This window comes from Pogoniulus pusillus, chromosome 5, assembly GCF_015220805.1.
Source record: "Pogoniulus pusillus isolate bPogPus1 chromosome 5, bPogPus1.pri, whole genome shotgun sequence".
In the NCBI taxonomy this organism is placed as follows: Eukaryota; Metazoa; Chordata; class Aves; order Piciformes; family Lybiidae; genus Pogoniulus; species Pogoniulus pusillus.
The window spans coordinates 41,460,266-41,471,968 of record NC_087268.1 but is presented as its reverse complement, the minus strand read 5'-3'; the positions used below and the strand labels follow the sequence as shown (position 1 = coordinate 41,471,968).

Sequence of the window (11,703 nt, the reverse complement as noted above, 5' to 3'; positions counted from 1 at the left end):
AGTTTGCCTTACATGCAAAGGTGAGTTGTGAGGATCGGCAAGGAGGGTTAGAAGCAGAATGATTAGCTGGGATACGCAGATCCAGCAGAACAGCAAAAGCCCAGGGAGAGGACACAGACACTGACTCTGACAGATAGAGACTCTCCTTCTTAGCTATGTTTGTGTCCTTGGTTTTGTATGTCTCAGTGAGCCTATGAGTGCAGCAGACATCACCACTGTTTCCTTTTCACAGCCTATAATCTAATTTTTCTCATTAAAATATTCCAATTAGCTTCAAACCAGCACAGTGTGTTAATAAAAAGCTTTCTATTTGTCCTGTACGTGTGGGATGTGAGCCTACTAAGTGCTCTGAAAAGGAATTCCTTCTTGGAGTGTAATTGTCTGTTCTGCATAATCATACTTTGGGGTCCTATATCTCAGTGCTAACGGGGACACAGTCTCAAGTTGTGCCGGGGTAGGTCTAGGCTGGATGTTAGGAGGAAGTTGTCAGAGAGAGTGATTGGCATTGGAATGGGCTGCCCAGGGAGGTGGTGGAGACACTGTCCTCGGAGGTGTTCAAGCAAAGCCTGGCTGAGGCACTTAGTGCCATGGTCTAGTTGACTGGCTAGGGCTGGGTGCTAGGTTGGGCTGGATGATCTTGGAGGTCTCTTCCAACCTGGTTGATTCTATGAAAAGCTATTTAAACTGAAAGTATCAGGTGGCAGTTCAACAGGAGAATCTCAGTAAATTTCCCCTTGTACTTTACATAGAATGTCAGGGATGTTTTAGCATTCCTGATTACCCTTCCTTGAGCTCGGAATAGTCAACAGAAAAACTCAGATGCTGAAGTTCAGTGTGGTGTTTATCGCAGCCTGTAGCAGGGAAAAGTAACATTAGAAGCACCCAAAGGGGGGGGAAAAATAGACTACTCACATTGCCAAAAGTGATAGTGTATACTCAATACATGATCTCATGCCACTAAACAGCATAGAGCAAAACCAAAGAGATGCATGCTTCTTCTTCAGAGAAGATGTCAAAAGGACCAGAAAATAAGAAGAGGCATGAATAAAACTGGAAGTTGGCATCTGAAAAGTGTCTTCAAAACAGTGTATAGGTCCCACCGCAGTAGCAATAGTATATTCAGGGATTGGAAGCTGATGAGCTGTGTCAGAATCCAGTCTTTTTTTTTCTTGAACAGCTCCAGGGATGGTGACCTCACCACCTCCCTGGGCAGCCCATTCCAATAGCAAATCACTCTCACTGGCAAGAACTTCCTCCTAACATCCAGCCTATACCTCCCCTGGCACAACTTGAGACTGTGTCCCCTTGTTCTGTTGCTGGCTGCCCAGAAGAGACCAACCCACACCTGGCTACAGCTTCCCTGCAGGTAGTTGTGCTTTTTCTCACTCCAAGTTAAAAAAGGATGACAGTTTTCTCTCCAGCACAAGCAATCAAGTGCAGTCTGCCCTTTTGATGGGGAAGGAAAATCACTGTTAGTGCCTGCTAGGTTAAAGATGAGATTTTATTAAATCAGTGATTCTCTTTGAGGATTTTTTCACTGCGGGAGGTTGCAGGAGCTCAGTTGTTGGTGGGACAGACATTTCTGTGCTATGTTTGCCAAGCAGAACAGGCATACTATAAGAAGCAGTAGCTTTTCTGTGCTGACCACTGGCTGAATTAATTTCACAGCCTTTTAAAACTTCATTTTCGAGTGTTGTGTGATCCCTCTAAATGTTATGGTAATCCGTTAAATAGTGCTGTACAGTTTGGACTCTGAACTCACTTTGCTAGATGCAACGGTTGTAAGTTTCCAATTAACTCAAAATTAAGCATTAACTGGGATACCTTAATTGAAAAAAAAAATTATGAAAACATGTTAATTAGCTTTCACAATTAGAAATTAATAAGGAAGTACTACTAATTAGCTGCCGTGAAGTTGTACCTTGACTTTCTTTCTAAGCATCTGCAATGCCTAGGGCCTTTCTTAAATTACTCAAGCATGACAATTTCTTTCAGCCACATTAACTTTCTGTAGCAAGTGTTACTTGAACTTGTTCAAGCACAATTTGCTTATGTTATGCCTTTTTGCTTGCTCACATGACTAAAGTACTTTTCTTTCCATGCAGCGGCATTGCTAAGTCCCTGGCTTAGAGAGAAACATGCTAGGAATACAGATTATAGCTTTCGTGTTCTGTTTCTGTGGGCTGGGGGCTGCTATTGCTGCTACTGCATCAAATGAGTGGAAAGTCACTAGTCGAGCATCCTCTGTTATCACTGCAACCTGGGTTTTCCAGGGTCTTTGGATGAACTGTGCCGGCAATGCTCTGGGTGCTTTTCACTGCAGACCTCACCTCACTATCTTCAAAGTAGAAGGTAAGTGAGTGTAATTTAACTGGAACCTATGGAGAGCTGTGTGTGTTGCAAAGATGGGAGCCTGAGGATTAAAAAAAAAACAACATTATTTTGGCTCGTGCAAGAGATTATGGTTAAAGGTTTGTGATGAATGTAAAGGATATTATAGGCAAAATATCAAAAGCAACTGTGCAGGAATGATGTGTATTCCAAGAAGGACACTTGGTTGGAAATACGCAGTAAGGATACTGGACAGAGTTCCAGTAAATACACTATCAGTAGCAAACCACTGTTAGCAGAGAGACAGACTGAAAACTGTCTTCAACCTCTACATTCCATGCAAAAAATAAGAGTGCTGCTTGCTGAGTGGGGAGACAAGGAAACAAGGGAGCTATCAGTATTCCTTGTACTATCTAAGAAAATAGGACAGCGAAGAACTGTGCCCACAAATACTATGCAAATGCTTATATGCTGGGAATTAACTATGTGTGTGTCTATATACTTGATGTATCACAGGCTAATGTTTTCTCTCTAATGATCAATGATGTACCCTTTCAGATTGTCCATGTTAGTAAAAAGCATGGGGTTTGGAAGCTGTCTATCAGAGTGTGGAAAACAAAAAGGATCTTCTTGCCTTATATCAGGAATAGGTTTTCTCAGAGACAGGTTCTAACTGAAAGTTTACTAAGCAATGTGCATTCTGTTGTGCTCTGTGTGTAAAGCAGTACATGAAGAGGTTTGTTTTCTATTTGTTGTTAAACCAGGGGGCAAGGTAGCATTTTCAGTGGAAGTATTTATAAGCGCTCGCAAGGACAAGGGCAGAGGGACTGGTCTCTCCTGCATGCGGGCAGTGTATGAGCAAGAAGGAGTCAGGCTAGAGGAGGAAAAAGGGAATTTAAAACACTGGTATTTCATGGAACCAGAAAAGAAATCCAGGGTAGACAGAGCCAGCCTTCCAAGGCTTTTATGAGACAGAAGGAAACACATTTCTAAGACAGTAACAGACAGAGGTTGAATCAAGCATAAAATGTAGGGTTCTTACCATATTGCTTAAACATGGTTGTAGACATACACATACCTCACACACTACCTGTAAACACAGGAATATTCCAGGTCCCTACCTCTTCTTGCCTCTCATGCCTGTGCCTGACCAGACTGTGTTCTGGGACGTACAGATTGATTCTTACCCCTAGAGAGGATTTTCACAGAATCATAGAATCAGGCAGGTTGGAAGAGACCTCCAAGATTGTCCAGTCCAACCTAGCACCCAGCCCTATCCAGTCAACTAGACCATGGCACTAAGTGCCTCAGCCAGGCTTTGCTTGAACACCTCCAGGGACGGTGCCTCCACCACCTCCCTGGGCAGCCCATTCCAGTGCCAATCACTCTCTCTGGCAAGAACTTCCTCCTAACATCCAGCCTATACTTTCCCCAGCACAACTTGAGTCTGTGTCCCCTTGTTCTATTGCTGGTTGCCTGGGAGAAGAGACCAACCCCACCTGGCTACAGCCTCCCTTCAGGTAGGTGTAGACAGCAATGAAGTCTCCCCTGAGTCTCCTCTTCTCTAGGCTAAACAACCCCAGCTCCCTCAGCCTCTTCTCATAGGATTTGTGTTCCAGGCCTCTCACCAGCTTTGTTGCTCTTCTCTGGACACATTCCAGCACCTCAACATCTCTCTTGAATTGAGGAGCCCAGAACTGAACACAGGACTCAAGGTGTGGCCTGAGCAGTGCTAAGTACAGGGGCAGAATAACCTCCCTTGTCCTACTGGCCACACTGTTCCTGATGCAGGCCAGGATGCCATTGGCTCTTTTGGCCACCTGGGCACACTGCTGCCTCATCTTCAGCTTACTATCTATCCGTACCCCCAGATCCCTTTCCTCCTGGCTGCTCTCCAGCCACTCAGTCCCCAGCCTGTAGTGCTGCTTGGGGTTGTTGTGGCCAAAGTGCAGAACCCTGCACTTGGCCTTGTTAAATCTCATCCCATTGGCCTCTGCCCACCCATCCAGCCTGTCCAGGTCCCTCTGCAGGGCTCTCCTACCCTCCAACAGATCAACACCTACTCCTAGCTTGGTGTCATCTGCAAACTTACTGATGCACAGGCATCTGGGTAAGATTTTACCAATTTGATGTTTAGGGTATCATGGAAAAGAAATTCACAACAAATTAAATTACCTTACTCTTGTTAAAGTGATAGTGCAGCAAGCTGCTGTACTGACATTTAGGAAGTCTAATTATAACCTACCAGGGCACGCACCACCGAAGGATAATGTTACACACAGCATAAACACTACAGGGAAGGAGTGAGGCATTCTGTCTGGAAAACCTACTACACATAAACTCCTGGTAATCCAAAGAAAACAAGAGTTCAATGGAGAGAGAGTTTTGCCCCATCGCTTCATCCTACATTGTAAAACAATAAAATCCTCAGATTGAATAAGCAATAAACTCTCATCTCTGTCTTAAGAGTTTCAACACACCGTAATTACTGGCACACCAACATCAGGGTGGGCTGGCAATATAACTTGTTCTTCCCCATGTTTATGGTTTCATGGAATCTCTATGCACTTTGCCATGTAGCCAGAGATAACTGCTACACAAGATCCTCTCTCTATTCTTATGTATTCACCTTCAGGTTACTTCATAGAAAGCAATAGCAGTGAAAAACAGAAGTCAGTTCTGCTCTGAAGCAGATGAATTTGCTAAGTTTCAATTGCACTTTAGGGAGGATTCTGCAGGAAAGGTTTCTACAAAAGCTCTGTGAAGTTTTAAGATTGTTTTTCCTGTTTAAATCACAGTAAATAACAAAACCTGACTCCAGAGGTCTTTCTTTGAGGGCTAAAAATGTCTTTCAGCTAAAGGACTAATTTTGCTGACAGAAGAATAGACAAGCACAGCTTCTGCAACCCAGCCCACCTACAGATCTGGAGGTGTTAACGTTTCTGGAAGTCTGGGTTTGTGTGGCCACAATATTAACATATGCAAGCTATCTGGGGTTGTTTAGCCTGGAGAAGAGGCTCAGGGGTGACTTCATTGCTATCTACAACTACCTGAAGGGAGGCTGTAGCCAGGAGGGGGTCGGTGTCTTCTGCCAGGCAGCCAGCAACAGAACAAGGGGACACAGTCACAAGTTGTGGCAGGGAAGGTCTAGGCTGGATGTTAGGAAGAAGTTTTTCCCAGAGAGACTGATTTGCCATTAGAATGGGCTGCCCAGGGGGGTGGTGGAGTTGCCATCCCTGGAGGTGTCAAAGAAAAGCCTGCATGAGGCACTTAGTACCATGGTCTAGTTGACTGGACAGGGCTGGATGACAGATTGGCCTGAATGATCTTGGAAGTCTCTTCCAACCTGGTTGATTCTATGATCTGGGCTGTTGCCAAATGTACATTCCCATGCACATCCACAGTGTATTCTGCCACAGTGATGGAAACATTCAGATGAAAGATCCTGGAGGAGTGCAACATATTCAGTGTAGTGCAAGCAGTAATAGCGTTGTAGCTACAGACATTTAAGGCAATGTTTGTGGAAGAAGCAATATCTTTGATTAAATCAGCTGCTTTGGGAGAAGTATGCAGTGAAGCCATTCATCAGGTCTGACACAGATATGTCAAACTTCAAGCTAAATATTGTCTGGGAACACTGTCTTTATGGTTAACTTGGCTATGATTATCGGTGCACCAGATGTACTTGTGGAAATTTTATGATCAAAACCAAGGAATCATTACACAGACATAAAATCACACAGTCAATAACTGCCAGAAATTAAAACTAACAAAGAGATAGCATTGCTTAAACCTCTAAACTCTAATTAACCTCTCAGCCCTTATCAGTAAGAAAGACTCACAAAGATCCAAGTTGACCCTGTGAACTAAAACTCCTGATTCCCTTGGAGTCAGAGCTGTCACAGACTTCAGAAAGATACTGACTTCTCATGGTCGAGTTTCCACCCACCCTGTCCTCAGATAGTTCCTCAGTGCTCCATAGGCTACACATTTACTCCTTGTTCCTTTCCTTTTTATCATGACTCCTCTGCACTCTCTGTTTTTTTATTCTCTGCATTCAGAGAGGTGTACCAAAAGGTAGAAGAGATGTACTTCTTTGAACCTTTGCTCATTTGAGCATCAGATATTCTGCTAGCATCTCTGAATCTTACTAGTGCCTGTTTTGATGGAGCCAGGTGGGGCAAGTAGTGCCATGGAAATGGAAAGGGCAATGCCCAGGCATTCTGGATGACACCAGCAGATTCAGAGCTGCAATTTCATGAAGTTGCCATTATAATGCAGCTGAAGGCTGGAAGGAAGCTGAAACAAGGCATCTACTATTGCAACACCTGTACCCAAACCAGCTTTGCATAGTCAGACCACTATTTGAGTTCACTGGGATGTGGAGATCAATGCTTCAGTGTGAGGCCAGCAACTTTTGGAGAGGACTCAACCTAGAGCAGGAAAGGATGGACAGGAGAGCTTTGCTCACTAGACAAAAACTTAGTGGTAGGGAAAACACACTTCCTGTTTGATTACTGCCAGTTGACAGTACACCAGCCAGATATCTGTGTAACAGCCAAAGCCAGGCTTCTCCTGCAAGCCCACCACAAGTCCAAACTGCTACCTTAGGCTGACATCCCAAGCAAGTATTACAGTACATGTGTCCAGTTCTGGGCCCCTCAATTCAAGAGAGGTGTTGGGGTGCTGGAACACATCCAGAGAAGGGCAACAAAGCTGGTGAGGGGCCTGGAACATAGCTCTATGAGGAGAGGCTGAGGGAGCTGGGGGTGTTTAGCCTGGAAAAGAGGAGGCTCAGGGGTGATCTTATTACTGTCTACAACTACCTGAAGGGAGGCTGTAGCCAGGTGGGGGTTGGTCTCTCCTTCCAGGCAACCAGCAATAGAACAAGGGGACACAGCCTCAAGTTGTGCCAGGGTAGATATAGGCTGGATATTAGGAGGAAGTTCTTCACAGAGAGAGTGATTGGTATTAGAATGGGCTGCCCAGGGAGGTGGTGGAGTCACCATCCCTGGAGGTGTTCAAGCAAGGCCTGGATAGGGCACTTAGTGCCATGGTCTAGTCGACTGGCTAGGGCTGGGTGCTAGGTTGGACTGGCTGAACTTGGAGGTCTCTTCCAACCTGATTGATTCTATGACTCTGTGATATGGGCCCTGAGTCAGACATCCTTCGTTAATACATAAATCATAGAATCAATCAGGTTGGAAGAGACCTCCAAAGTCATCCACTCCAACCTAGCACCCAGCCCTAGCCAGTCAACCAGACCATGGCACCAGGTGCTTCATCCAGTCTTTTTTTTAAACACCTCCAGGGACGGTGCCTCCACCACCTCCCTGGGCAGCCCATTCCAATGCCAATCACTCTCTCTGTGAAGAACTTCCTCCTAACATCCAGCCTAGACCTTCCCCGGCACAATTTAGAGTCATAACCCCAGAACCCCATAGGAGAACCACATGCCCTGCCCGAGTCCCGCTCATTGCCCGCTCTGCATTCCCTGGCTACTCTCCGTGCACTGCTTGCTCTGCGCTCGCTACTGACTCTTTGCCCCCTGCTTGCTGACTGCCGGCTGCTTGTCCTCTGTTCGCTGACTGCTCGCTCCCTACCTGCTCTCCATCCTTTTCTTGCCCCCTGCCCGCTCCCTATCCGCTGCCCGCCGCGGGCGCGGACAGGAGGGAGCGCTCTCCTCTCTCCATGGTGCTGCAGGCGCGGCCCCGGGCAGCGCCAGTCGTGCCCAGGGGCGGGGGCCGCGACGCCCGCATCGGAGCGAGGAGCCCCTTCTCCTCCTGAACGGGCAGCGCCTCTCCCTCGGCTCCTCCCGGATGAGAGACCGCAGGAGAAGAGCGGCTTAACTGTACCCAGAGCCATGGCAAAGCAGCAGCAGGGTGCACTTTGGGAGGTGGAAGAAGAGGGGTGGTTGTGGCCAGGAGGAGGTTGCTCTCTTCTCTCAGGTGGCCAGCACCAGAACAAGAGGACACAGCCTCAAGCTATGCCAGGGGAAATTTAGGCTGGAGGTGAGGAGAAAGTTCTTCACTGAGAGAGTCATTGGACACTGGAATGGGCTGCCCGGGGAGGTGGTGGAGTCGCCGTCCCTGGAGCTGTTCAAGGCAGGATTGGACGTGGCACTTGGTGCCATGGTCTGGCCTTGAGCTCTGTGGTAAAGGGTTGGACTTGATGATCTGTGAGGTCTCTTCCAACCTTGGTGATACTGTGAAATGTGTGAATGGTAATCATCAGATATGGTCAGACTTCTTCTCAGAGTTTTCTGGATTCATTCCAAAGTGCCACGCATTTCTCAGCAGGCAGAGGGTCAATGTTTGGTCAGACTGAAAAGCTGATTCCAGTACAGGGACTTCTATGTATGCAGAGAAATAGGTTGTTAAATCTTGGTTCTCCGCTCTCACTGTTTGCCTTTCTGTTGTAGCAAGCCTCTTTCCAAGTTCAGTGCCACCATTGTGATGTGAGATAAGTAGGTCTGATTCTCTGCTCAAACAAGACTGCTGAAACACAGGTTTGGCTCCTTGAGGGAGCCAGTAATGAACTGGAAGTTGTGAGACTTTGTGACAATATACAACAAATGTTTTTGAAGATTTGGTGTGTCCTGTGATAGGACAAGGGGCAATGGCTACAAACAACAGCACAGGAGGTTCCACCTCAACATGAAGAGGAACTTCTTTATAGTAAGGGTCATGGACCACTGGAACAGGCTCCCCAGAGAGGTTGTGGAGTCTCCTCTGGAGACTTTCAAGACCTAGCTGGATGCATTCCTGTGTGACCTGCACTATATTATGGTCCTGCTCTGGCAGGGGGGTTGGACTCAATCTCTGGAGGTCCCTTCCAGACCCTACCATCCTGTGATCCTGTGAAATCTGTTACATTGTATACAATTACTCGATTCGATGGTCTCTTTGGGTCCCTTCCAACCCCTAACATCCTATGATCCTATGACAGACTCTGACACTGCTTTAAAATCTGCAGGATTCCATGGAAGCATAAGCCTCAGCAGAACAGCTCTCCTTTTTGGCTCTTGTTTACACCTGGCAATTGGACAGCATCTCTGCAATCCCCTTTTTGTGCTATAAGCCTTCTGTCTCCCCTCCTTTATACAAGGGCAGAGGTTACAGAGCTGAGATCTCTTCAACTTTTGTCAAGGCCTGCACAAGACTAATGCTGATCATGTCTCTCTTCAGTCATCCTTACAGCTTTCTATCTGGTGAGCAGTCCTCCAGAGGTGGTCTTCATTTGCAGAAAACACGGTGAGGACATCTGGAGGGTGCAGCATGCTGCTATTTGCTTGGTTGGTTCCCTTGCAGCTGGTGCAAGGATGGGAATACAAAGTTTGCTATTGGGGCATTAATAACAAAGTTCTTTCATCTACTATTCACACCAGGGTAGATGGTTATCTCTGGTTTGCTTTTAGCTTTCTTTGATTACTCCTACACAGCAGTAGAGAATGAATAGGACTCAGCAGTAATTGGTATGCAGCCAATGTCTGAAAATACCTCTGTTCAAACAGGTTTCCTACCCTGATCTGCCTTTTGAGCACTGAGATGGGCGAGGGGACCCTCCCTATGGCATGTGCTAAAGAGCCTAAGGCTGATACACCTCTTTTAATCATTTTAGCAGTTGTGCTACAATCAGAACTTCACTTACAGAGATACAATCCATCTAATTTTCACAAGTCCCTGCAGCAGAAGGGGAGAGGAGATCTAGCAAAACCAGCTGTGGTAGGTGGATGGGTGAGAGGAGGAGACTGAAATACAAGTCATTAAAGCTGATGATTTTGGAATTCACACTGATGAGATTTAAGATTTTAAATCTTTAGCCTTCTAGCATATGTGATTTCAGGGGATGGTGCAACTGGGAGTTAAGACTAGTTGGAAGCCTGTAGCTGCCAGTGCTCCCCCAGAGCAAGTACTAGGAACCAGTCTCATTCAACATATTCATCAGTGAGCTGGAAGAAAGGAGAGAGTGTACCTTCAGCAAGTTTGATGATAATATAAAACTAGAAGGAGTGGCTGACACATCAAAAGGCTGTGCTGCCATTCAAGAAGACTTAAACAGGCTGAAGAGTTGGGCAAAGAGGAACCTAATGAAGTTCAACAGTGGTAAATGTAGGGTCTCATACCCAGGGAGGAATAATCCCCCACACTAGTGCAGGTTAGGACTTGACCTGCTGGAGAGCAGCTCTATGGAGAAGAACCTGAGAGTCCCAGCAGACAATTAGTTAATGAGCCAATAATGTGCCCTTGTGGCCCTAAATGCCAATGGTATCTTGTGGCCAGCAGATTGAGGGAGGTGGAGGTTCTCCTCCCTCTCTAACCTGCCTTCATGAAGCCAGCTCTGCTACTGCAGACTACTGGCTAGTTCTGGGCTCTCCAGTTCGAGAGAGACAGAGAACTACAGGACAGAGTCCAATGAAGTGCCACAAAGATGACTGGGAGCATCTCTCTTGCAAGGAAAGTTTAAGAAACTTTTAACATGGAAAAAAATACTGAGTGGCTGCCCAGGGAGGTGGTGGAGTCACTGTCCCTGGAGGTGTCCAAGAAAAGCCTGGATGAGGCACTTAGTGCCATGGTCTGGTTGACTGGATAGGGCTAGGTGCTAGGTTGGACTGAATGATCTTGGAGGTCTCTTCCAACCTGGTTGATTCTATGATTCCATGATTCTGTTAGTTGTTGCCAATACTTAAAAGGTGTGTGTCAAGAAGATGGTACTGGACCTTTCAGTAGCGCCCAACAAGAGGGCAAAGAGCAATGGGCACAAAACCTGTACCACATAAAGTTCTATCTGAACATGACAAAAAATTGCTTTGCTTTGAGGATGACAGAACACTGGAACAGGCTGCACAGAAAGATTGTGGAGTCTCCTTCTCTGCAGATATTCAAAACTCACCTGGACATGATTCTGGGCAGCCTTCTCCAAGTGAACTTGCCTTAGGAAGGCTGGACTATATGATCAGAAGAGGTCCCTTCCAATTCCTACCGTTCTGTGATTCTGTGGTAGAGCCTGAGCAGCAAATAGTTTTGCAGTGGGTATGGAGGAATGAATGTAGTCAATGGTCATGGGAAGGGAAGGGAAGGGAAGGGAAGGGAAGGGAAGAGAAGAGAAGAGAAGAGAAGAGAAGAGAAGAGAAGAGAAGAGAAGAGAAGAGAAGAGAAGAGAAGAGAAGAGAAGAGAAGAGAAGAGAGAAGAGAGAAGAGAGAAGAGAGAAGAGAGAAGAGAGAAGAGAGAAGAGAGAAGAGAGAAGAGAGAAGAGAGAAGAGAGAAGAGAGAAGAGAGAGAAGAGAGAGAAGAGAGAGAAGAGAGAGAAGAGAGAGAAGAGAGAGAAGAGAGAGAAGAGAGAGAAGAGAGAGAAGAGAGAGAAGAGAGAGA

At 46.3% G+C, this 11,703-nt stretch overlaps 1 protein-coding gene across 1 annotated transcript in view; it reads left to right on the top strand.

Annotated features, from left to right (window-relative positions):
* Window positions 1–2,138: 2,138 nt before the first annotated feature.
* The window catches only part of CLDN10 (claudin 10), a 78,114-nt gene continuing 68,549 nt past the window's right edge, over window positions 2,139–11,703 (top strand). Inside the window, exon 1 of the mRNA XM_064144043.1 lies at window positions 2,139–2,352. Coding sequence (XP_064000113.1) covers window positions 2,139–2,352 — 214 coding nt within the window. The remainder of the gene's footprint in view (window positions 2,353–11,703) is intronic.